Source organism: Camelus dromedarius, chromosome 4, assembly GCF_036321535.1.
Source record: "Camelus dromedarius isolate mCamDro1 chromosome 4, mCamDro1.pat, whole genome shotgun sequence".
In the NCBI taxonomy this organism is placed as follows: Eukaryota; Metazoa; Chordata; class Mammalia; order Artiodactyla; family Camelidae; genus Camelus; species Camelus dromedarius.
In genome coordinates this window covers 70,914,308-70,940,644 of record NC_087439.1, presented here as the reverse complement: position 1 = coordinate 70,940,644, position 26,337 = coordinate 70,914,308, and the positions used below count along the sequence as shown (strand labels likewise).

General features: G+C 38.2%; 1 protein-coding gene across 2 annotated transcripts in view; it reads left to right on the top strand.

The window, feature by feature from the left end:
* The window catches only part of CDK15 (cyclin dependent kinase 15), a 73,073-nt gene that overhangs the window by 14,194 nt on the left and 32,542 nt on the right, over window positions 1-26,337 (top strand). For both annotated transcript variants that reach the window (XM_064485417.1, XM_010991730.3), the window contains exons 7-9: window positions 7,354-7,477; window positions 9,069-9,189; window positions 21,606-21,699. In XM_064485417.1, the coding sequence (XP_064341487.1) occupies window positions 7,354-7,477; window positions 9,069-9,189; window positions 21,606-21,699 (339 nt within the window). The remainder of the gene's footprint in view (window positions 1-7,353; window positions 7,478-9,068; window positions 9,190-21,605; window positions 21,700-26,337) is intronic.

Below are 26,337 nucleotides of genomic sequence, written 5' to 3'. Positions count from 1 at the left end.
GAGCAATGTCAAGCTGTTTTCTGTGCAGCCTAGCCCTGTCAGTCATTGCCATCATGCAAATGTATCTTTAGAAGTATAAACCAATTAAAGAGAATTGCATTGAAAGGGAAGAAGTGATGTTAGGCCAGCATAAGATAAATCTTTATAGCAGACTACTGTGGTCTTTGATAAAGTCTGTGTTGTACTTACAGTTCCCCACTAGACCTAGCAAACAGACTATCTTTGTTGGCTCTTCATCAGTTATCTTTTTGCCTGTTCTGTCAGATTCTATCATATATGGGACCGACTTCCATTTTTCCAGTCATTGGAATATACATAATAAAATCTTAACTAGCTATATAATTCTATGTCTGTTAAAAATTTTAGAAACCATTTGTATCTCATACTTTGCATTCCCTAAGGTTTTATTGGCATTAGTTAATTGATTGGCCCTCAATATAACCATATGAGATTTGTATCTGATATACTCATTCATTTAACTAATACTTATTTATTGGTTTATTCATTTATTTAATAAATATTTATTGAGTACTTAGTACCATATTAAATCCTAAGGTTTCAATAATGAATAACTTGTGTTTCTTATTTTCAATGAGCTAAAGCTCAGTAGAATGTATGGACTTAAATAGGTAGTGAGAAGCAAAGTGATGAGGGCTATGGCCATGTTAACCAGGAACACTATGAGAACTCATAAGGGGACCGAATCCAGTCTTGGAGGCAAGGGGGAAAGGAAGGTTTTGAGGACAGGGCTTTGAAGAGAGTGAAAATACTAAAAAAAAAAAAAAGGGGGGGGGTGGTAGGAAAATGAGAAGGAATGTCTAGTAATGTGTTAGGGCTCTGGTGAGGACGAAAAGCATCAAATTATCTGCATGATGATGGGATTTCCTTTTTTTTTTTTTTAATGGAAGTGCTTAGCAATTCAAATAGAGGAGCAGAGAAAGTAGACAGTGGGATTGATTCAGAGCTGGGGTTTTTTTTGCCAGACGTATGACAGGAAAAGACAGCTGAGCAAGAGATTTGGAGATTGTCAAGAGAGGTGAAAGTGATGGTCAGGCACTTCTAAACTGAGTCCGGTGTGAGGGAAGGAAGTGAAGATAGGCAGGTTGCTGATAGTTAGGAGAGGGCAGAAGGGTCAGGGAGCTAGAGGTGCTGATTGCATAGAAGAGCAGTTGGAAAAAGAGTAACCGTGAGAAAGAGGGAACATTTTCAGGCTTGAGTGACTCTCATACCAAGCATTGTGCTAAGTGCTTAGCAGGATAGAAAGATGTAGAAGATATAATTCCTGCCCTCAAGGGACTTAGAGCCAAAACCAGGAGATAAGACATACACACCAGTACTATTACAGGACATCTATGAATAATATCAGGTAAGAAATAAGGCCTAATGTTGCAGACATGCAAAGAAGTAAAAGTTATCTCCTCATTTTATGAGGTTTAATAAGCCAGACCTTAAAAGATTGCAAGAGGCTGGATAGAGGAAGATGTTTTTGGCAAAGGTACCGACCAGGGAAATAGATGATGTATTCAAGGAAGAGGATCCCCAGGGTCATGGACTGTTAGGGTTGAAGGGACCACAGTATTTTTCACTCTTCCAGTTCTGACCCATTAGGGCTATTGAATCAATTGGTGACTAGCAATTAGCATTTTAGAAAATGAAATGGAATGGATGAGAAGAGAATAGAAAATATTATAGTATATTATACTTAATAAGAATGAGTATTATTTTGTGCAGTTGTTTTTCCAGTTGAAACTATACTTTTATCTACGTATAAATGTGAAAAGTGGAAACATGTATATTTCTTACTGTGGGTTGCAGAAAAAAAAAAAAAAGCCTTAAAAACATTAGGTTGGTCTAACTTCCTTATTTTACAGAATCAGAATCCAAAGTTTGAAAGGACAAATAATATTTTTCCTGAAGTTTTAGAACCAACTTTTGCCGTTGATGAAAGAGATTCTTCGTTAAGATTCTTTTCCATGAGTGCCTTGCTACATCTCTGGTCCTGTTGGCCTGAAATATAAACTGTATTAGTGAAATGGGGTACATTAATCTAGGGAAACAGATTGGTTAGGTGGCTGAGAGCCTTACATTCTAAGATGTGGACTTTATTCCTTAGACAGTTGAGTCTTTAAAGAGGTTTGATTGAAAAAGAATGACATGATCAGAAGGAAGTTTATGTAATTGTGGTCTGTGGGATGGATGAAAGAGAGGAGACTGGAGTCAGGGATTCCAGTTAGGAGTTTATTGATGTGGGCTAGCCCAGTGGTTCTCAAGCTTCGACCAGCAGACAAATGACCCGGGAATCTGATTCAGTAAGTCTAGGGGGAGGCCTGAGCTCCGCATTTCTAACATGCACCAAGGTGATACAGACACTGCTTGGTCAAGGACCAAACTTTGAGTAGCAAGATTTCTAGATTAGAAGTGATAAAAGCCTAAATTATTATTTTTTTATTAATAGACTTTATTTTTTTTAGAGCAGTTTCAGGTTCACAGCAGAATTGAGCAGAAAATACAGAGAGTTCACACATATCCCTCCCCACCCATACATATATACTCCCCTACCCTCAACATCCCTCAGCAGTGTGGCATGTTTGGTACAATTGATGAACCAACATGGACACATTATTATCAACCAAAGTCCATAGTTTACATTAGGGTTTACTCTTGATGTTGTACATTCTATGGGTTTTGACAAATGCATAATGACATGTAACCACTACTGTAGTATCATACAGAATAATTTCATTGCCCTAAAAATCCCTTGTACTCTATCTATTCATTCCTCCCTCCCTCCCTTTCCCCAAACCCTTGAAAACCGCAATCTTTTTATTATTTCTGTAGCTGTGCCTTTTCCAGAATTCCATTCGGTTGGAATCATACAGTTTGTAAAGGCCTAAATTATGATAGCAAAGGTACGAATGGAAAGGAATGTGAAAAACAGAAACAAAGAAGAGTCCAGCCAGGACATGGTGACTACGTGGGCATGAGGAGGGAAAGGAGGAGGCCAAACGTGACTGATTTTGAGTGTGACTGAGCAGGAGAATTCTAGCTCTATGAACTGAAATAAAAGAAGCTGACTTAGAGAGGAGGGGTCGGAGTCCTGTTTCAGGACATGATGAGCTCCTCACTGAGATGGGGTGGCCGAAGGAGATGAGCAGCAGGCAACTGAAGACGAGACTGGTTCTCAGGAGGATGATACAAACTGGAGACGTAGATCTGAGGGTAATTGGCACATGGAGTTTGTAGTTAAATACAAGTGAGTGGATGATCAAAAGAGCAAATACACAAAAAGAAAAGGACTGATGATAGAACTTTTGCCTTTAGGGGACAAGCAATAGGATAAGAGTAATGGAACAGCAAGGGACAAAGGGAAGCGGCTTTTAGGAATGTAGAAGATCCAGAAAAATGCATTTTTCTGGAAGCCAAGGAGAGAGAGTTTTTCAAGGAGGGCATGATTGAGAGTGCCACGAGGACCAGGAATACAGTTAAAAATCATACCTGACTGCAAGGACTTTGTGGATTTGTAGGGGATGCACTAATAAATAGAGGAATTTATTGGGAGTATTTATTTGGAAGCACAAAGGAAGATACTATGCAATCAAAGCAGGTAGGAGTAGGGATGAGATCCCCATGGTAGAGGCCGCAGTGAAAATGCTGGGATGCCAGGGAGGGTATAGTATATTCCAAGAACTGCAGATAATTCAATAAAGCTGGAGTTTAGAATGAACAGAATTGGGGGTGGTTAGAGATGAGACTTGAGAGGTGAGTAGGAGCCAGAGCATGAAGGGCCCAGCTGTGTCATGCTGTGCAACATGAGGAGCTGTTTAATGGTTTTGCTGAGTTTGAGGTGATTATGGGATGTCCAGGTAAACTTCAGGCTACATGGGTCTAAAAGTTCAGGAAAGAGATCTGACGTGGAGCTAACTATTTTGAAATAATCAGAATACAGTTGTTTATCAAAGCGATGTCAATGGATAAGATGGCTAAGGGAGAGGGTAAGGTGATGAAAGAAGAAGGTCAGGGATGGAGTCCTAAGGAATCTCAATATATTAAATGTCAGTAGAGAAAATGGGACCTAGAAAAAGAAGAGGAGAAAAATTAAGAGATTGAGGCACCAAGGGGGTGGGAGCTTTCAGGAAGGAAGACAGGATCAGTAATGCCGGATGCTGCAAAGAGAAGGAGTGAAAGGTTTCTATTGGGTTTTTGTCACCAAAGGCATTGGTGACCACGGGAAAAACATTATGGATAAAGTGATCACGGCAGAAGCCATTTTTGGAGGGGGATGAATTTCACATTTCAGAGGACAGACAGTTCCATATGATGGCAAGACCCAGTGTGTGACCGTGGGAGTGAGGGGCTAAAGTGGATTGGAGAAGCACATCAGTGGAGGCAGAGGTTGGCTGGAGATGTCCACACGGGTGCTGATGTCAAGGAAGCAGTAGCTGTGATCCAGGTACCCAAGTCTTGTGTGGATGATGGAGAGTGGTGGGGAGTTGAGTAGAAGACAGTGAAAAGACGGGGAGAGGAAGGTGTAGCTGGATGGCATGAAAGTCCAAAGGACAAGGGTTTTTACTTTAGGGTGGAGAAACAGTGATTTTGAAGTGGTACTGGGGAGTCAGGAGGTAGCTGGCCCCACCTCTCAGCGATCAAAGGTATGAGTGAGTTGTAGAAAAGCTAACATCCAGTTGAGAATGCCGTAGGGAAGAGGTGAACTCAAGGTCTCATTTATGGAAAAGGAGACAGAAGGAAATTCATCTGGGTTTTAGGAAGTTTTTAAACCAGGATTGAAGAGTGAACAGTGGAAAGGTGTGAGAGAGAGAAACAATGGATACTGGGTTACATGAGAGCAGTATGGAGATGAGCTTTAGGGAGGAAAGAGTAGTAGTCCCAGAGGCTCTATTTTTTGTGACTGCAGAAGATAGGGTGGGAATCATAGTGAGATCAGCCTGTGTCAGATTTCTAATAGAACAAGTCCTAGAGATCCCTGGTAAGTGGAAGGACTGGGGCTTCCCTGGAAGAGTTGGCTGACTGATCTGATTGTGTTTTTGAGGGACTCCTAGCCCAGATGGCACTAGCCCAATGGAATTATTTTGTCCCCAAGAGCCTCATTGCATTGGAAACAGGACTAACCCCTGGGGATTGGGGAATCTCAGGAGTTACCCGCAACCTGGCTTGACAGTGACTGAGAAAATATCACCAGAGTGGGTCATATCACTGCTACGTTCTGGCAGTGTGGAAGCAGGAATCCACGTTGTAAGGGGTAAAGAGCAAGTGGGTGGTGCGGCTACTCCGCACACACTGCAGCTTTGACGGGGGTGGCTGTGGAATACCACACCTTAAGGCCACAGTGTTTCACCGTTTACAAATGCGTGTAGACATTAGCGGAGCCAGGGAGGGAAGGGGCTGAAGAACAAGAAGGTGGGCGGTGGGTGTGACTAATTATCGAGGACAGTCTATACCTGGGACATGAAAGGGACTTCAGGCTGGCCCACCAAGACGCTCTACCTCTGACTCAGCCGGCCTTCCCTGTCTGGCTTTAATCTTCTGTCTTTTCTCTGGTTTCTCAGGATGGTGTAGTGGTGTCAGGCCGGTCTGGATTTGAGACCTGGACTTGACTCTTTCTATACATGTTTTTAACGTTTCCCTGAGCCCTGTTTTTCTCATCTGTGAATCAAAGACAAGCATATCTTCCTCACAGGGTTGTTTTGAGAATTAAAAAGGTGCTGTGTATTCAACAAGTGTTATCTTCCCTCCCTTCCTCTGTCTCTGTCCCTTGCTGATCACCATCTCTCTGTCTTCTGTCTGTCACCTGTCTCCATCTCCCTGTTTCCTTAGTACTATCACATTGGAAAACACATTCTTAAGCACCTACTATGGCATCTTATCTTTTACCTGGAATTTAAGTTGGTCCTTTATATTGTCTTTTCTATGAACACTTATGTTTATAACCGATTGAGGGGTTTAAATGTTGCTATAGGACTTTTGTGCTTTGGCCGCTGAGTGATGTGATGGATGGTAGAATGAACAGAGTGTGTTTGAAGCACCAGGAAGAGAAAGCACTGGGAAGATGCATAGAACCAGCAAGCATTTGAAGTAGGAGTCTCAAGAAAATGTTGGTATTCTTAAATGGCTTGGGCCCCTGGTGTGCTGTGGGAGGTAAACTCCCCAGGCTCCTGCTTCTGTCAGTCCGCAGCGCAGCGCTCGTCAGTTTAACTCCAGAATCGCCAAGTCATTGTTAGGTCATTAAAGAGTCTAACATCTCTGAAGTTCTTAGTTTGCAAGATGTGTTGGGAAAAGTGGCTTTATCCACATAGCTCTGCATCTGCTCTTTTGCCCACGTCCCCAAGAATGCTAGGGGCTGATCCTTTCTTTTCAAAACTGCCAGAACATGTTCTCCGTTGGCATAGGACTTTGTAAATACTACTGTTGGTGTTTGGATTCTCGCTTGCCAGTGGCACTGGAAAACAGGAAAAGACACTCGGAATACTAAGCATTCTCCCCCATCCCCTCTAAGGTGCTATATTGATGGGAACTGAAGAAGCCTTTGGTTTCTGGGCCTTGTAACCACGTGCAACATTTTAAAATTTGGGCCCAGAATATATTTTTCCTTTTGTTTTTCTCCCCCCTTTTTTCTTCTCTTTACTTTTTTTTTCTTTCTTCAAATCAAACAAGTGTCTTTCTTCATGTTTTGTACAAAAAGAGGATAGGAGATTCTCTTTACTATGTGTTCCTTATTCTCTTTTGAATTTTTTTGGTTTAATTTATTTTGGTATCTTTTCCCTTTTAATCTGTACTATATATTTCCCTTGTTTTCACTTTGAACTCAAGACTTTAAAAATAGGTTTAAAAAGATAATGGTTCCTTTATTTCCCAATACCATCTAAGGATATATTTCCCAGTCTGGTCTCCCTGTGTTCTGTTTTTAAAAGGGTTTTATATCAGAGAGCCTGGAAAACTTAAGCAGTTGTAAACCCTAGAATATCATTTCCAGGTCAACTTTGATCTTATACGCCAAGTTCATCAGTGGGGGAAAAAATTAAATCTTTCACATCTAAATCAATAACTAGTGTTCCAAAGGAAACTTCAAAGTTTCAGTTTAGCTTTTTAAGGAAGAGTAATTCCTTCAGTATCAAAGAAATGAGATGTCAGGAAAAGCCACAATCCCTTTGTTTAGGACATAGTCTACTTACTTGACTTTCCTTGTCCTTCCCACCCCTCCTTTGAATGTAAAACCTTCATTTTTCGTCTCTCCAGAGACACTTCTTTACTACTAAACAGATGACTGTTTCTGATTTAGAGGAGAAATCAACACATAGTGGCTCAAATCTGCCTAGTTAAGGTGTTCATTCCTTGCAGCTTTTCATGTTTCAACTTTTGCGGGGCCTGGCGTACATCCACCACCAACACGTTCTTCACAGGGACCTGAAACCTCAGAACTTACTCATCAGTCACCTGGGAGAGCTCAAGCTGGCTGATTTTGGTAAGCCGCCCCCCAGTCTCGTTCTGGGCTGTGAACAGTGATACTTTTGTGTGCACATGTTTAAAGCATGGACTTAGGCCTGGCCTTTGAAAAGTGGAGACTGGGGAACATGATGCTTTGTGATGATATCTAACGACCAAATAGGAAGAGTGAGGCAAGAAATAGGGTGAGATTGGTGGCTTTTTAGGTTTCCACCCAGCCTACGTCTAAGCAGATCCTAAAACTTGGGCACCCCTATGCCCTCACTGCTATTTTTGATGTAGAGAGTTTTGTAGAGTGAAAGGTACTTAGTAGGTTTCCCTGAATCTAGGTGGGTGTATATAAATTCTATGAGACTTGATCAAAGTCGTCCCAGGATGGCAGGATAAAGAGGTTAACCCCAGGCTGTAGGATGGACTCCTGCTGGAATGGAGGCTCCAGGACACTTGTTCCTGCTCACCCAGGTCTCTATATAGGTGGGACTGTGTGGGTACCTGATGCTTTTGTTCCATCTAAGTGATGCAGTTTCCCCTGAGTATTACTGTATCTTTCCGTTTTAGCACTTACAAGAGTTCATAGTTAAACACACACACATGTATTTATCTGATGCTTTTGTCTCCTCCACTAGACTGTAAGCATTATGAGGGCAGCCTGGCTCCATTTTTGCTTATCATTATATCCCTAGTGCCTGGCAGCGTAATAGGTGCTCTGTAAATTTTTGTTGAAGAACTAGTTCCATCTGAGCTGAGGATCTGCTCTCCTCTGTTTGGCAGATGTCCAGTGGTGCTACTGTAGCTGCAGAAAGCATTTAACAGACATTCATTCATCGGTTCCCCACCGCAGTGAACTCGTCTATTGAGGTTTCTCATGTGATTCTGTGAGCTAAGTAGCTAACTAACAAGAGTACTCTCATTTTGCTGAAAAACACTTGGGAATAACTCATCTAAGTTCCTACTAAGCTAATCTGGACTAACAGTCTCCACCCTTTATCTACTAAATGAGGGATTCCCGGACTGCAGAAGTGGAGGGTGGCCATGTTAGTCGTGAACTGATGTTTCACTGCTGTTGGAAACCCCAAATTACAGAGGTGTAAATGTGCTTACACTTTCTCTCACCTAACAGTCTGACCTAAGCAGTCAGGCTATGTGGTGGCCTCCTGGTGTCTGGACCCATGGTCCCTCTGCCATGTGGCCCCGCCACCCCTAGGTGTTTCCCAGCTGCACATTTCAGGATGGCTGACACCTCCTCACCATAGCCTGGAGGAAGGAGAAGAGGGACCGACACTCAGCCCCCCATTTAGTGCACCATCTGGAAGTTCACACATCACTTCTGTTCATATCATAAAGGCAAACATTCAGTTACCTTTCTATACTTAGCTGCGAGGAAGGCCACATCCAGCTGCAAAGTAGGCCAAAATTGGAGAAATTTGCTTGGTGAAGTAATACCCAAGAATCAAGATAGTTGAGTACTTCCATTAAAAGTATCAGAGCTTGTGTATTATTTTTTAAATGTTGTTTACTCTGCCAGTTCTACTCTCCTTGGCAGACTATGTCCCTGTGGCTCTCCAGGAAGTCCCAGGACAATGAGTTCTGTGCTTTCCCCCTTCCATCAGGTCTTGCTCGGGCCAAGTCCATTCCCAGCCAGACATACTCTTCAGAAGTTGTGACTCTCTGGTACCGCCCTCCTGATGCCTTGCTGGGAGCCACTGAATATTCCTCTGAACTGGACATATGGTAAGAGCTAGTGCCAGGAAAATGTGAGTCATCCTACCCGTGAAGTTTGCTTTATTATCTGTATTACATTGTAAGTAATAATTCTAATAATGATCATCACATTTGTATATGGAAACACAAAGCACTTTCAAATACATGTCTCATTTGATTTTTTGCAATCATTCTATGAGTTTTTGCAATTAAAGAAGTTGAGACTCAAGGAGACATCTTCTGGATCCTGTGCTCTTTCTACCATGCCCCTCCTCCTAGCTCTTCTCTTCAATCCTTTGTCTTTTCCCTTCTTTCAGAGAAACATACTTATACTCTCAAACCACAGATACACACACACACGCTTGTCTGCACATGCTCAAACACAGTTCAGAGTCTGGTGAAAAAAAACATAAATACTAAGATTCTGTAGACTTGGTTTTCATGCCAGTTCTGCTCCTAATCAGTTACTCTGGATCGTCATCTTGAAAAAGCCATGTATCCTCTTTGTGTCTATGTTTCTTCGTTTTAAAAATAAGGGTAATAAATTCTCCCCATGACAGATTAAGTAAGCCTATAGTGCAAGTTTAAGAACCAGATGGATGCTACCAAGTAACCACATCCTTGGAGAGGCTCTTGGGTAACTGGGTGCCGGGGTGTGTGTGGAATCCCAGCCCTTCATCAACCTGCAGCAGCAGTGTTATGTTATCAGGATCTGAGTCCAGGAAATGTACAAGTGATTTGTGTGGTGACCTGCAGTCACAGCCACCTCCTCAAAGGTAACAAAATATATGGACTTCTTTCAGTTCCTTAGAAGGTCTTATATAAACAAAAGGCTCTATTTAAAAAAAAAAAACTCTAAAAGGCTAAACTAAGCTTTTGGATTTCCTGAAGAATTAAGAAGAGTTGAAGAAAATTTCCTCCAGTGTATCTGGAGTCACTGATTTCCTGATACTGGGTACCATTTCTAGAAGCGCCGCCTGCTAGTCGCCACCCCCATGAAGCCATCAGCTCTCACTGCTCTGCTATGTCACGTCAAGGACCCTCGATGGGGCCTGGCTTTCTCACCTCTTAATGATCACCTTCTAGTTGTGCTTCACAGACAGTGAAACTTCTGCTTATCACTTTTAAATTTTGTTTTATCATGGAACATTCAAAACATGGAAATACATACATCAGTGCGTCTCAACCAGGATCAATTTTGTTTCCCAGGGACCTTCGTAATGTCTGGAGACATTTATTGTCACAGCTGGGTGAGGGGTGCTCCCGGCACCTAGGATAGAGTCAGGGATGCTACTAAATATCTTATAATGCACAGGACAGCTCCCTACAGCAAAGATGCATCCAGTCCAAAATGTCAGTAGTGTCAAGACTGAGAAACTCAACATCGATTAAGAATCATAATAAGGTGAACTCCATGAACCCACTGCCCAGTGTGACAACAGACACCATCAGTACTGCCACGTCCACTTGTGTCCTTTTCCCACCTGAAGCTCCTCCCATAGGGGCTCCTACCCTGAATTATTTTTCTTGTTATCATCCCCTTACCCTTTTTTAAAATATTTTTACATTTTTTAATGTATTTTCAAAATATTATTTGATTTTACCACCTTCTTTTTAGTTTTTATGAGAATGGTATTACATTGTTTTTAGTCTTCTGTGACTTGCTTTTTTTCACTCAGTGTGTTTCTAAGATTCATCCATGTTGATCTAGATGGCTACGCTTTATTTTCTGTTGATGAACACTTGTTATTTAGTTTTGTTTTTTGTTTTGTTTGTTTTTGCTATTTTGAATCTCCTTGGTACTTATATTTAAGGTTTTCCCTAGAGCACTTACTTAAGAGTAGATTTGCTGTGTCACAGGGTGTATGAATGTTCAATTTAATGAAATAGCGTCAAATTGTTCTCCAAGTGGTTGCAACAATTAATATACCAGTAGTGTATTATAGCCCCTTATTGACCTCTGCACTTTATATTATCGGATTTCTTAATTTTTGCTAGTCTAGTGGGTAGAATGGTAGCATGTGGTAATCAATTGCATTTCCCTAATTACTAATGAGGTTGGATGTCTTTTCATGGATTATTTGCCATCTGTGTTTTTCCTCCCACGAAATACCTGTTGTGTGTCTTTTGCTTATTTCCTTTTTGGTCTCTCTGTCTCTCTGTCCCTGTCTCTGACTGTCTCTCCCTTTCTCTCCCTCACTCCCTTTCTTTATTGACTTATAGGTGTTCTTATACTCTAGATACTAATTTTTTTTAATTGAAGTATAGTTGATTTACAATGTGTTAGTTTCAGGTGTACAGTAAAGTGATTCAGGTGTGTGTGTGTGTGTGTGTGTGTATAGATATACATATAGATATAGGTATAGATATTCTTTTTCAGATTCTTTTCCATTATAGGTTATTACAAGGTATTGAATACAGTTCCCTGTGCTATAAAGTAGGTCCTTGTTGGTTATCTATTTTATATATAGTAATATGTGTATGTTAATCTCAAACTCCTAATTTATCTTCTCCTTCTTTCCCTTTGGTAACCATAAGTTTGATTTCTATGTCTATTAGTCTGTTTCTGTTTTATAAATAATTTCATTTGTATTGCTTTTCTAGATTCCACATACAAATGATATCATATGATATTTACCTTTCTCTATCTGACTTACTTCTCTTAATATGATAATCTCTGGGTCCATCCATGTTGCTGCAAATGGCATTATTTCATTCTTTTTTATGGCTGAGTAATAGTATTGAATTGAGGATAATCTTTTATCAGTTATGTGTGTTGCAAGTAGCCTCCCCAGTTCATGGCTTGTGTTTTCCTATCTCTATGTTGTCTTCTTAAACAAAAATTTTTTATTTTAATACTGCTGATCTCTTCAGTCTTTTCTTTTATGGTTAGCCCTTTTATTTCTTATTTTTAAAAAATCTTTCCCTCTCTGAGGTCAGAATATTATCTAATACATTTTTTTTAAAGTTGTAAAATGTTCCCTTTCACTTTAAATCTTTAATACACTGGAAATTCACTTTTTCTATGCTAACCAATTGTCTCACCCTAATTTATTCAGTGGGCTGCCATGCCAAATCTCTCATTTATCTAATTTCTATAAATGCATAGGTCTGTTCTGGGCTCTCCACTCTGTTCCACTGGGCTCAGTTCATCCGTCCCTGTACCAGTGTCCCACTTTATTAATTTCTGAAGCTCTACAATAGTACTTGATATCTGCTAGGACAGGTCTCACCACTTACTTTATCTTCTTCCTCAGGAGTGTCTTGGCTATTTTTCCCCTTGAATTTTCCATATAAATTTTAGATTCAGTGTTTCGAGTTTCATGAAAAATCCTAGTGGAATTTTCATTGGAATTGCATTGAAATTACAGAATATTTTGAGGATAATTAACACCTTTGTAATATTGTCTTCCAATTTTTAAACACAGTATATCTTTTCATCTGTTTAGTTCATCTTTGATGCCTTTTAGTGAAGTTTTATCATTTTCTCCCTAAGCTCTTACATATCTAGAGTAAAGGTCCTTGTAAGTCCATTTCTGTTGTTTTTTATTTATTGTGGTTCTCGCATATGGTATCTTTTTTCCATGCATATTTAGTTGTTTTTGACAATGATATGCTAATTCTCCTTGGAATTTTATTTGTGAGATTTTTTTTCTTTTTCTTTCCCTTTTTTTTTTTTTTTTTTTTTTTTTGAGGCACTGAATGAGGTGTGTTCTCTCAGGGAGGATTTGCATTTGATTCTGCTAGATACACTTTTTTTTTTTAATGTATTATTTTACTTAAGTGTTGGTCTGCTACTCAGATATTGATTTCTTAATACCATTCCCTACTGAAAAGAGCTAGGACTTTTTGGAGAAGTGGCCAATACTAAGGCTGGGAAAGGGAAAGTACAAGATGAGCCAGGAACATCCTGTTAGGCCAGAACATTTTTCAACAAAGTGATCAAAAAATGATGGGAATATGTCAAAAGGACGTGGGAAGCAGCTTGAAGAGACTGCCACTGGCCAAAGCTGATACATTCTGCACATCCTAGTAAATAGGGAGAGTAATGTATTGTATGTAACATCGAATAGCATAAGAATACATAAGTCCATACTGAAGGTAGGTAGATAGGTAGGTAGGTAGATAGGTAGGTAGGTAGGTAGGTAGGTAGGTAGGTAGGTAGGTAGGTGGATGGATGGATAGATAGATAGATAGATAGATAGATAGATAGATAGATAGATAGATAGGAAGGCAAGTTCCTTTTTACAGAAGAATACCAGTTAATAACTGGAGAAGAAATGATGGAATTAGAAAATCACTATTTTGCATGTAGTAGTAATTGGTTCAAACAAGAATCATCAGTGCTAAACTAGAGGGGAAGGTTTGATGAGGAATAAAATATTTATTTATAGTTTCAAAGTACCTCTCTACAACTTAGTTATTAATTACAAGAGAAAAAATATTAACTTCATAGTAGCAAAACTTGGCAGACACCACCTTACCCAAGTGATTAGATTTAGAATTATTAATAATGGGACTGACTGACATTGTGTGCCTCCTAATATGATGCACCAAGAAGGAGACAGTATTACCTATGTGGTTTTTCTGCAAAAAAAAGAAAAAAAAAAGCACAACTTGAGTCAAATCATGAGGAAGCATCAGATAAACTCAATTTGAGGAACATTCTAACTAGACTGTACTCTTTAAAGGGGTTGTAGGGGAGGAAAAAATTTCCTCTATCTTCTTAGGTTCAGCAGATGGGTCTGTGAAATAAATTGACAAAAGACAGATTCGCAGGAGGAAAGCATATACGTTTTATTTGATTTTAGAAGTTTTATGCTACACAGGGGAAGTGCCTTCATAGAAAGAGAAAATCCTCAAAGAAACAGCTTGGCTTGGAGGGTTTTTTGTTTTTGTTTTACCATTCTGACAAAGGACGATACACTTGTAGGGAAGTAACAAGACAAAGGAAACGGGTTTCTGGGCTCTGTAGGGGTGATAATTGTGGGAAATATATATATGGGGGGCCCTAATGGTAGATAATAGGTTATTTAGCAAGGTTTATTTATGTGGATTCTTCTTGGTGCCATCTCTGCATCTGGTGATAAGGCTGTTCTCCCCTCCTGGGCTGGGAAGTGGAGAGACATCTTCACAAGGGGATTTTATGCCCTCTTTTCGGGCAGATAGGGAGAGGCAAAGAGCTCATCTTGTGTTTGCTTTTTCTCAGTTGCCTTGAGCTCAGAATAATCCTTATGCCAGAATGGCATATTTTAGGATGGTATTTTCTGTTCCCCTTCTGAGTCAAGGTTTTAAAAGGCAAAGAAACATCCCAGATTAAAAAAGGCTAGAGACATGCCAGCTAAACATAATGCATGGTCCTCGTTTGGATGCTGGGGGATATGGAGCTGAAGAGAACTACTGGGGTAATAAGTCAAATTTAAATATGGGCTGTAGGGCTGTATTTGTTCAATGTTCAATTTCCTGATTTTGATAACTGCACTGTTTTTATGTAAAAGAACATTTTTGTTCTCAGAAAATATGTTTGGAAGTATTTAAGGGTGAAGAATCATGGTATCTTCAACTTACTCTCCACTGTTTCAGAAAAAAATAGGTGATAGATAGATAATAGATAGATAGATAGATAGATAGATAGATAGATAGATAGATAGATAGATAGATAGATAGATAATAGATAATAAAATGATAAAACCAAAGAGGCAAAATGTTGGCATTTGGTGGATCTGTTTGAAGGGTATAAGAGAGTTCTTTCTACTATTCTTGCAACTTTAAATTTGAAATTATTTCAAAGTTAAGTTAGCAAAAAAATTGAGAAAAGCCTGACATTTTACCAAAGACAGTGAAGTAGCACTGGCCTTGTAAGAAGCACTGGCCCAGTACATGATTACAGTTTGCAGTCATTTCCTGTGTGTTTGAGAAAAATGTGTATTTCTGAATTGTTGGGTATGAGTTTTTACATATGTTTAAAACTTTTAAGGTTGTTTATTAATTGTGTTATTCACATCTTCTTTATATCATTTTTGTCAGTTTAAACTATCAGTGAAAGATGTATTGAAATTGTTCAATATATTGTTGATTTGTCATACTTCTATCCATTTTTGCTTTATACATTTTGAATCTTTTCATTAAGTGCAAATAAATTTAAAACTGTTTATCATTTCTTCATACACTTTAAATCTTACTTTTAGCATAATTTTCCTTTATTTTGACATAAATCTTTTAGAATTTTCTTTAGTGTTGGCCAGTTGGTAGCAAACTCAGTTTTTGTTTCTTAAGATAAAGTCTCATTTGTTGAAAGGTAGTCTTGCTGGGGATGCAACTCTAGATTGGCAGTTACTTTCTCTCAGTACTGGGGGACATCATTTCCCCTTTGTCTTCCATTGCTGTTCTTGTGAACATTGCTTTCAGCCTACTTGTAGAGAAGTTTGCTTTTAGCTTTATTGCCTTTCCCTTTTGCAGGTGATCTCTCATTTTCTCTGAATGTTTTAATGAATTTTTTTCTTTGCCTTTGTTATTATTTACAGTTTTCACTATAAGATTTCTTTTTACTTATCCTGCTTGGTGTATATGGTGCTTCTTCCAGTGATGAATTCATCTTTTTCATCAGCCATTTTCTTATTTGAGTGTTGCCTCTCTTCCATCCTCTCTTTCCGGAGCTCCAGTGAAAGATTCTTAGACTGTGTCTTTCTGTCATTCACAGCTCTTATCCTCTCTTTGAAAATTTCATTCTCCTTAAATTTCTGTGCTGCATTTGGATAATTTCTTCAGCTTGTCTACCAGTTCTTGAGATCACTCTTAAACTATATGTCCCTTACTTTTCATTGCATATACAAAAATGTCTGTTATTCCATTGATTAGTGTTTCATTAATTTAACCACAGATAATGATGATACAGAAAAAATTCAATTGTCAGTTAAAATTATTGTCATTACTCTTATTGATTTCATTATTATTGTTGTTTGTCTAGTAAAACTCAAAAAGTAATGCAGAAATAGAATAATAGGCATATTCCACTGTTTATCATATTTCTTCATGCTCTACATAACTGTTAGATATTGGGTGTTTACATTGGAATATCCTCTTCCCCCATTTTTTTTTTTCTTTTCAGGGTGATGAGAGAAATGAGCAGGGAAAAGATCTCCAGTTCAGAAGGAAAGGAAAAAAAATTCTATTCTCCTAGGCCATGCAACCCTATAGGGTACAAACTGACTGCCTTTGTAGGAGGCAGATGACAGTAGGTGATCATTAGAGCCTTTGTCTTTTTTTTTTTTTTTTTTTGATGCGAATTGCCTTGTGTAATAAATGCTTAATGATTTTTTTTTTTTGGTGGGGAGAGATTTATTTATTTATTAGGCTTAATTAATTTGTATATTTTTAATGGAAGTACTAGGATTGAACCTAGGACCTCATGCATGCTAGGCATGCACTCTACCACTGAGCCATACCCTCCCTCCAATTTTTTTGTGTGTGGGGGGGGGAGGTAATTAGGTTTTCTATTTATTTGTTTAATGGAGGTACCAGGGATTGAACCCAGGACCTTGTGCATGCTAAGCATGCGCTCTACCACTTGAGCTATTCCCCCTAGAGCCTTTGTCTTAATGAAACTAATTATAACATGTAGTGCAAGAGCCTCTCATTCACAATAAACCCTGGTAGCAGCAGTGTCAGTGGGAGGCCTAGAGCAAATAGTTAGATTATGGAAAATATACAAGACATATTGGTTATTCCCAGCACTGACAACCAGCTTTCTCTAATCTCCCATCATCTTTTCTTCTCTTTCTGCTACTTTTTCAGAACTTCAATAAGAAAAACTCAATGTTTTAGGATGATTACACTTATTTTTTGTTTTTACTTTTTCGTATTATGTTAAAATATACATAACATAACATACAGGTTACCATTTTAATGATTTTCAAAGGTACAATTCAGTGGCATCAAGTATACTCACAGTGTTGTGCAACCATCACCACTATCCATCTCCAGAACTTTTCATCATCCCACAGTGAATCTCTGTGCCCATCAAACAGTCACTCCCTATTACTCCCTCCCCTCAGCCCCTGGTAATCACTCTTCTATTTTCTGTCTCTCTGAATTTGGCTACTCTAGTACCTCATGTAAGTGAAATCATATGATATTTATCCTTCTGTGTCTGTCTTATTTCACTTAATATAATGTTTTCAAGGTTATTCATGCTGTGATAAACTGGGTTTTGAAGAAGGATTTACTTTGGTAGACAAATTCTCTTTTCAAAACTAACTGCAGGCAGCTGCTGGATATAGGACTACGGAGAGTTGGTCAGTACTCGAGAGATTCTTTCTGGTCAGATTTCTTGCTGTAAACTTCCAAATATAAAGAGTGGCCCAGGGAAAAGCAAATGGAACTGTCATGTCACTGCCATACATCATGTTGTTCTGAATTAACTTTAATAGTGAAAAATAAAATAGTGATTCACAGTATTTTCTCCTTCTCCCAGCAACGTTCTTATATACTCCTTGCACCTCCCAAAACCTAAAACTCCTGAGATGGTTTATTTCTCCAGAGATTGCCTAAGGAATTTGAGGAATCTTTTTCTCTCTTATGGAAGAATTTGTTCATGCTCAGAATAGAGAAAAGGCTAGGAAGAGAGCCAGAAAAAGCAGAAAACATGTAAGCTGTTTCCTCTAACTTGACTGAAGAACCACAGTTGGAGCAATAATATGACCCAGTGTATCTCTCCCTTCTGGGAGGATTTACTGTTTGATGTCACCAGGTCTTTTTTTCCCCCTGTGTGTGAAGTTCCCCTTCATCTACATGGGCTGCCCCAAGGGTATCTCCAACAGAGCCGAAATCCTCTGAGAAGCCTAAAGATATGTAGTGTGAGAAGAGCCACAGGAATGAAGATTTAAGAACAAAACAGAGGAATAAAAGGAAACAGGAGCTGGTTCCCTATCTGGACCTGAATGGTTCAGAATATTTTAAATGTTTGCTTTAAGGCTAGTCTGGGCTGGGCAAAATAGATGGTAGCCACACAGCTTGTTTAAGAAGCAAATAAAAAAATATGAAGTCACATGACTTGTTTACAAAGAAAAAACAGTTCTAAAGAATAAATGAAAATAAAAGGGAGATGAATTGTATAGCCTTTAAAGAACAATGCTTATGCCTAAAAACCTCTTTCGTCTTTCAAATTTAAGGTGCACAGACTTATTTTCTTACTAACGCACTGGTATTTTTGGTACTTATGGGTAGTCCAGGTCCTGAAACGGAACTGATTTAGGAATTTTGCTTGTCTTGTAAGTGTTCCTAAGTGCACTGCATATATGCACATGTGTGCATGCACATGACACACACACACTATATGTATAGTTTGTGTATGTGTATATATATAGTGTGTGTGTGTGTGTGTGTGTGTGTGTGTGTAGTGTGTGTGTGTATACTGTGTATGTGTATATTAAATCTTAGAATCTAAGATTGCTAGGTAAGGAAGGTTTTAACCTACCCCTCAGTGAAGCTTAAAAAGAAAGACTCAAACGAATGCCTATATGGCACCAACTACACAAATGCAAGTGGGAATTTCAACCAAATATTAGCATTTTATTCTTTAATACAAGCATCTTGTGTAACTTTGTAGTACTTACATAATGGCCTTAATGTCCAGATTTCTCCAGCGTATTTTACATAATTGTACACTGTCCTAGTGGTGTAGAAGATAAAGGGCATTAAGAAATTGTTTAACAAAAAGGACTTCCTTCTTGGTTCCCAACAGCAACCAGGATAAAAAGACATGAAAAGGCAACAAGCTTTTTCTAAGCAATAAAAGCCTTTTGAGGGGATGGGAAAAAAAGTGGACTACAGGTTTAAACTAGCAATGTCTACGGTTTGAACCTTATTTAAAATGTCTTCGGGCCTTCTAGTGACTTGTGAGCCCCTTGGGTTTCTGGAAGGTGTTGGTACTGGATGGATGGTTGGTGCAAGTATTCAAAACCCAGTACATTTACGTTTCTATTTTGTGTCAGTTAATAACAATTACATATGTTTTATATGCACAGATACATAAGTATACATGTGTATGTGTGTGTATATGTATATATTTTCCACTTCAAAATGAAATGATTTGAGACCTTTCAAGTACATACGGAGAAAGTGGGAGGAGTGGTGGGTGGAGACCATCTGATGGTATCACCACCCCAGTTTTTTTTCAGCTGGCTTATCTCATGGTTGACCACTACTAGCAACCAGGAGGTTTTTTGGGGTTTTTTTTACTTTATTTACGTATGCATTTATTTTACAATATCATATTTTTTAAATTGAAGTACAGTTAATGTACAACATTGTATGTTACAGGTATACAATATAATGATTCACAATTTTAAAGGTTATAGTCCATTTGTAGTTATTATAAAATATTGGCTATATTCCCCATGTTGTACAATACAACCTTGCAGTTTATTTTGTACCTGATAGAGCAACCAGGATTTTTTTTAACCATTTGACAGTTTTCTATTACTTTTATTATTCTCCATGTATTGTTTAATTTATACCTTTTGTATCTGTTGCTTTAAAGACAAGAAGCAAAAAGAACATGGATGTTTAAAGTCCAAGCTAATAAGGAGCCTTAAAATGGCCATTTTAATTCTAAAAATTCACCTCAGGATACTATTCGCCAGATTTTTAAGTTGTATTTATCTATTATATATCAAGTTATATATCAAGATGTCTCTTGTATGTGAAAAATCAGTAAAAAGAAAATATGGTGGCCATTATATCCAAATTCACCTTTAACAATTGAGGATAAAGACAACCTGTTGTTTGAAGGGAAGAAAAAAAAAACTGCTGGGCAAACTCAGTCTGATATCTCTTATTTGTATATGTACAAAAGTCTAAGAATAAGCCAGTTGATTATTTTACATGCAAACTAAATATTAGGTCATTAAAATAGTTTTTGCCTCTTTTGAGATGATAAGATACAGTTAAATTTCAGTCTTTCTAAAACCAGACACAAGATAAAAATTATTCTTGTTTATCAAAAAACCTGCTTTCTCCTGTACAAAGTAAATTAAGTAGCGTGTGTCCACAGACAGGTGGAAAAATAAAAATTTATCATATGTAAAAAGTATATATGAACCATATTAGGGACCACTTTAAAACAGAACTTTATAGTGAATCTTTAATGATACGATGATCTGTAATAAAATGTTTTACTTAAATTTCCTTCTTTATCATGCCACACAAAAATGTCTAGATGATTAAGACAGTTTGCAAAGTTATGGTGAAAGAGGTGTGGAGTCAAAATATTGGGAAGTATTAGACCTTGGGGACCAAATCTATAATCAGTCACCTCAACCATTTTTATCACTCAAAGATTTGTAAGAGTAAGAATGTGCATTACTAGCAAAATAAATCTTACTCCTTACTGTTCCAGTTATCCTCCAGTTTGACTAAGCAGGAAACAAGTTTTATATTTCACTTTGTTGAATCTATTTTAAGATGCACATCTGTTAATCAGGATGCGTCTTACAATCAGTAGCATCTTACCATAGCCGTCAGCCATGCTGCCGTGGTGACTGTAGTTACCATTGTACATGTGTGAACATCAAACACGCCAGCGTCAAAACTTGCAGGATGGATGTCAGTGGCTTGGAAGACAGGAGAGCTTTTTTTGCCTCCTTTTTTAACCTCTAGGAACTAAATGGTTGTGGAAAGGGAGTGAATCAGATGTGTTCAGCAACATTCTTTAAGCTGGAGTGAAAAGTAGGCTAATTATGTAATTGCAAGGTCAGCATAGGAACCCAGCACCAATGACTCTTAGTTCTTTTATGGATTATTTTAAGAAATACTGCATCATCCAACTCCTGGATGATACCATCAAAGGGTGATACCATGGATAAACACAGACATCAAAGAGTCTGATTCAAATGCTGAATGTGAAAAAGTTTTACCTAAACCAATTTCTTTCATTTAATATTCCATTTTTTAACATGGATATATAATGAAATATAATGAAATAATGTCTAATTAAATTTGTAACAGCCCTTTCAATAAGTGTAAGAGAAACATTCTGATCATGATATAGTTTAACATTTTTTGTTGTTTCTTAAAAGTACATACAATAATGATGCTTCTTACAATGATAGCATCTTAGAGTCAGTGAAAGAGGGTGTTCAGTTTGGAGGTTCCATACTTCCCCCTCTTCTCATAAAAGGTATTGTTAATGAGCTTGAATGATCTAAAATGTTTGCTATCTATTACTGTGTTCCTAAATGCTGGTTGCATTCCATTTTAACAAAAAGTGGCAGACTCTTCTTATATTTGTTTAATATAGGGACTTTTTTTTGCCCAAGACTTTTCATAGTATGTGGCCCCTATTTAATTGTCCTTAAAATATTTCTTGGGAGGAGAAATGTTAGTAGTTCAGTTTTGCATTATGGTTTCCTTGAAAATATCAGTTTGACTCTTATTTCCTTTGTTAGGGGTGCAGGCTGCATCTTTATTGAAATGTTCCAGGGTCAGCCCTTGTTTCCTGGAGTTTCCAACATCCTTGAACAGCTGGAGAAGATCTGGGAGGTAAGAGAAGAATTCCTCTTAGGAAGAAAAAATATAGTATTTCAAACTTTGAACCAAATTTGCCTTAGAGACGAGCGAAGCAGTCCATCTGCTTTGAAGGATTAAGCCATATATTAAGGTTGTGGAAACTGTGATATTTGCCAGGGGCATAAGCACCTTGGGAATGAGTGGTCAGGAAACCCCCATTGTCCCGTGGCAGCCCACAAACCCACCTGCTCCCTGGTTTTACTGTCTTAGGGCGGTTTCTGCCATTACTACATAAACATGTCCCTGCCTTGCCACCCCCAGCTCTAATTCTACCGTGTATTTGGCCCTGGATCTTTGTCAACCAAAGACAAGACACTAAATTTTCATAGAACTCTGGTAAAACAAAAGGCTTTCCATGTTAGTGTGAAAGAAATATACTATTTATCATGCTCCCCCCAGACCGAATTCCTAAGGCGCTTTTGTGTGTGTGGTTCATTTCTTTATTCATTATTAATCCCTCTCTCATTTGTGCCGTTATGTATTTCGTGTTTATGCCCCTCATAGCTTATATGCCATGTATTATAGTCATTTACATATTACTCTCTCTTTGTGATGATTTTTAAATTGTGGTTAAGCATATATAGCATTAAATTTACCATTCTAACCATTTTTAGTACAGTTCATAGCATTAAATACATTCTCATTGCTGTGCAGCCATCACCTCCATCCATTTCCAAAGCTTTTTCATCATCCCAAACAGAAGCTCTGTATCCATTCAACCTGCTCCCCATCTTCCCTTCCCCCAGCCCCTAGTAACCTCTCATCTACCTTCTGTCTCTATGAATTTGCCTATTCTAGGTTCTCACATAAGTGGAATCATACAGTATTTGTCCTTCATGTCTGACTTATTTCACTTAGATCCCGTCCATATTGTATAGCACGTGTCATAGTGCTTTAAACTGGGGGAGGCGGGTATCACATGTATCCTGGGCTCTGCTCCCTTTCAAGTTCCCTTGCTTCAAGCAGGCACCTAGAGCATTCTTGCTAACAGCCTCCCAATCAGGTATCTTGCAGAAACATTTTATAGGGAAATATTGCAGAGTGGGGTTTTGTGTGGAAGTGAGAAGACTTGTCTTTTCTTGAACTCTTTTATGATTTTGATTTAGTGGCCCCAACCATTTTGCCTTTCCGGGAATGATATAAAATTTTTATTTTTGAATTGTATTTCCACTGTGGAGTCCTTCATTTACTTAAAAAAAAAAAAAAGTCGAGTTTATCTTTAATATACACATGAAGGTGCAGAAAATCCTTAGGGAACATTTAGGAAAAGGAGAGAGTTAGTTGCTAGTATAGAGGGTCATTGGCTCACCTTTATGAAGACATTCTGTGCAAACCAGTCTAGTGCTATAGATTCGTGACCCAGAAACACTGTGCTTGGTAAATGTCAAAGTAAAATAAAATATGCTTTGTGAAATTTAGACATTTTTTTATAGAGATTAATCAATGCCATTAAGCTTTGGAAACATGGCAAATATCAAGGGGGAACATAGGGAAAACTGGGAAGCATTCACAAACTAAAAAAACATTCTTCAAGACAAAAGATTTTTTTCTCAAAACTCCCCTGCAAGACAGATAAATGCTACCTTCAAAAAGCATCACTGGGTGCTGTAACATCTAAGCTGGAGGCGGCATAATGTAATTGATGGCTTTAGAGTCGTAAGACCAGGATTCGAATTCTAGCCACTTTTTAGTTAAATGAATGTGTACAAGTTATACAGACCCTCTGAGCTTCAGTTTCCTTGTTTGTTAACTGGGGTTGGCGACAATGACTTTTCTAACCTTGCTGTGAGAATTTCATGAGATCAAATGCATAACAGCTCCAGGTGCCATACGTGCTTGATAAATGTTTGCTGTCTTTCTCTCTCATAGAAATTGTCACCGTAGAGATGCTTCAGTGACCCAGCTGGTAACAGGCGTTCCCTAATATTTAACCTAATCGTTCTGTGCCCCACTTAGTAGTGCTTCTTGTCCCCAACAGAGGAAGCACAATTAGCGCTGCCTCGTCCTGACCCTGCAGGGCTCTTTTACACATTTGAAAAGTTTGTTCTAGTCATTTAACACTTTAACAATACTTATTGGACACCCACCATATAAAATACACTACAAGGTCTTGTAAGACATTACAAGGCATGGAAAAAAGGGAAGAATAGGAAAAATGCATGATCTGTGCTTTTTTCATTTTTTACTTTTGAGGGGGATGTAATTAGGTTTACTTATTTATTTATTTTTAGAGGAGATACTGGGGATTGAACCCAGGACCTTGTGTATGCTAAACATGCGCTCTACCACTTGAGCTATAGCCTCCCCTGATTTGTGCTTTCAGGTGTTGTTCATTCTAGGTGGGGTGATGGGTGAAATATAAGTAAATACATGTAAAACAAACATGAACTCCATAGAGATATAAAATGATGTATGTATATGGAGATAGTTAATAAAAATTGTAATATTGAGATAAGGTATGCTATTAGGATATTTGAAAAGCTATATATAAACTGATTTTTTTACATGATCATGTCCTTAAATCATTTTACAGTTCTTTGCATTTAGCACAGCACTTAGAAATCATAGAACAGAAATCATAGAACATTTCCCAGGACCTGATGGCTCTCTAGCTGTTGGCTCAAGTTTCCGGGACTGGACTTGGTGACTGACACTGGCCATCTGAAGGATGTTTTAGGTAAATTCAGTAAGTGAAAATTTTGGACTTGTGTCTAGACATAAAATATTAAAACATGAGTGAAGCAGCCAAAACAAACATGTCTTAACAAATCAGTCCAACAAGTCCTGCCCAGGAAGCCATGTTCGTGCCCACCATTATTCTTACCACTGCAATAAATCAGAAAGACTTTATTTTGACATTTATGATAACTCGTTACAAATTTAAAACAAGTAAATATATTAGAAATGACACTGGCTTGGAGTCAGGAGTCTGAACCCAGCTCTAACTTCAGGTTAAGAGGTAAAGCAAGTCTCATAACCTACCTCCCTGGGTCTCCAGTGTCTTCAGGTGTATTTGGTTTTCTGACTTCATGAACTTGTGACTTCTTTGAACAAAGTGTAAAGAGAGTATTGTAGCTCCTATTATTTTTAATTATAATACTCTCCTCTGTTTATTGTTCCCCCTCACCCCTGCAGTTATTTCTCAAGTTTATCGACTTGTGTAGCTCATTGTTGACTTTCAATCTGTACTGATCAGGAGATAGTTCCACATTGCTTAGCTATCCTTTATGGGCACCTAGAGGTCAGATTCATTACAGCTCATTTTCCCCCTGGTTCTGTGCAAGTAGTTAGAGACCACAGTTTGTTATCCCATCTGTAGTTCCATACTCTGAGGACAAAGAAAGTCACCGAATTCAGCAGTACGTTGTCTTTTATACTGCTACACCCCAAGCAACTTGGAAATTCAGACATTACAAATGGCTCCTGAATTTGTGTTTTAATAAATGTGGTCTACAAAGACAAAAAAGGAAAGATATTTCAGATTCTATGATATTTGACGTAGGAATTGCTTCTTTGAAAGCAATAGGAAGCACTACATCTCCCAACCTCTAACCACAACTTTTCTTTACATTTATCCTGAGATCTCACTCTTAGGAATAGAGACATGCTGAGAAATCCTGAATCTTTATTTTACCATCTTTCTGAAATGCATCTGTGTGTGTGTTTACATCTGAACAACTGTCATTACTTTTTTGATCAATTTTTAAGAAATCTAATTCTTTCAGTAAGTATTTTTAGCAAATAATCCTGGATGTGGTCTTAAAATCAGAATAAAATAAACTATGCAGACTTTAAATCCATTAATCAACATGCCTTCAGTTTCCATCCCAACAAAGGCAGAAAGCAGCCCCAGCAGCCCACTGTGGTTTCAATCATAGCACTCACTAGCTGCCTTTTAAGAGCCTACAGGGAGGGAGTAAATAACAATTTTTGGTTTTCAGTTTCCCAGTCACTGAAGTGGAGATTTAGTAATTTTCTCAAGTGAAAATGAATTCAGTAACCTTCAAATAGAAACCGAGCATCAAATTTCCAAGTAAAGGATGCTGAATTTTTGTTTAAACTTTTAAAATCTCAAGCTTAAAGCTGTTAGCGTAATATTTTTTAAAGTTTGGTATCCATTTTGTTGGCTTTAATTACACATAATGCAAAGTAACCAACAATTCTGGTAACTTTCACATTAGAGAAAATATGGATGTGGTTGTAATTTATTTCCCTTATTGCTTTCTCTTCAATCTTTGCTTTCTTTTCGTTGTGCTTTGCCAGGCAACAGAAGTTATAGGGGTATGTGTGAATCATCCCACCCACATGTTTACATGCACATCTGTACAAATACATAAGATGGTAGATTAACAAAGAAGAGCTAGCTTCCCATCCTCTGGCCCTCTCCCACAAAAGAAGACCTAGTCCAGTGGGTTTTTCAAAATGGATTCCAGAATTCTTAGTGTTCCTTCAGGCTCAGGGTGGCTGATAGGAAAAGCCTGTAATCCTCTCAGTAGCTTTTCAGTTTGTTTAGAGAAAGGATCAAAGAAAGATTCTACTGGGTGGCTTAATTTTTTTTTATTATACAAGGAAAAATGGCACTTCAGTCTCTTTTGTTCGAGGACAAGCTTG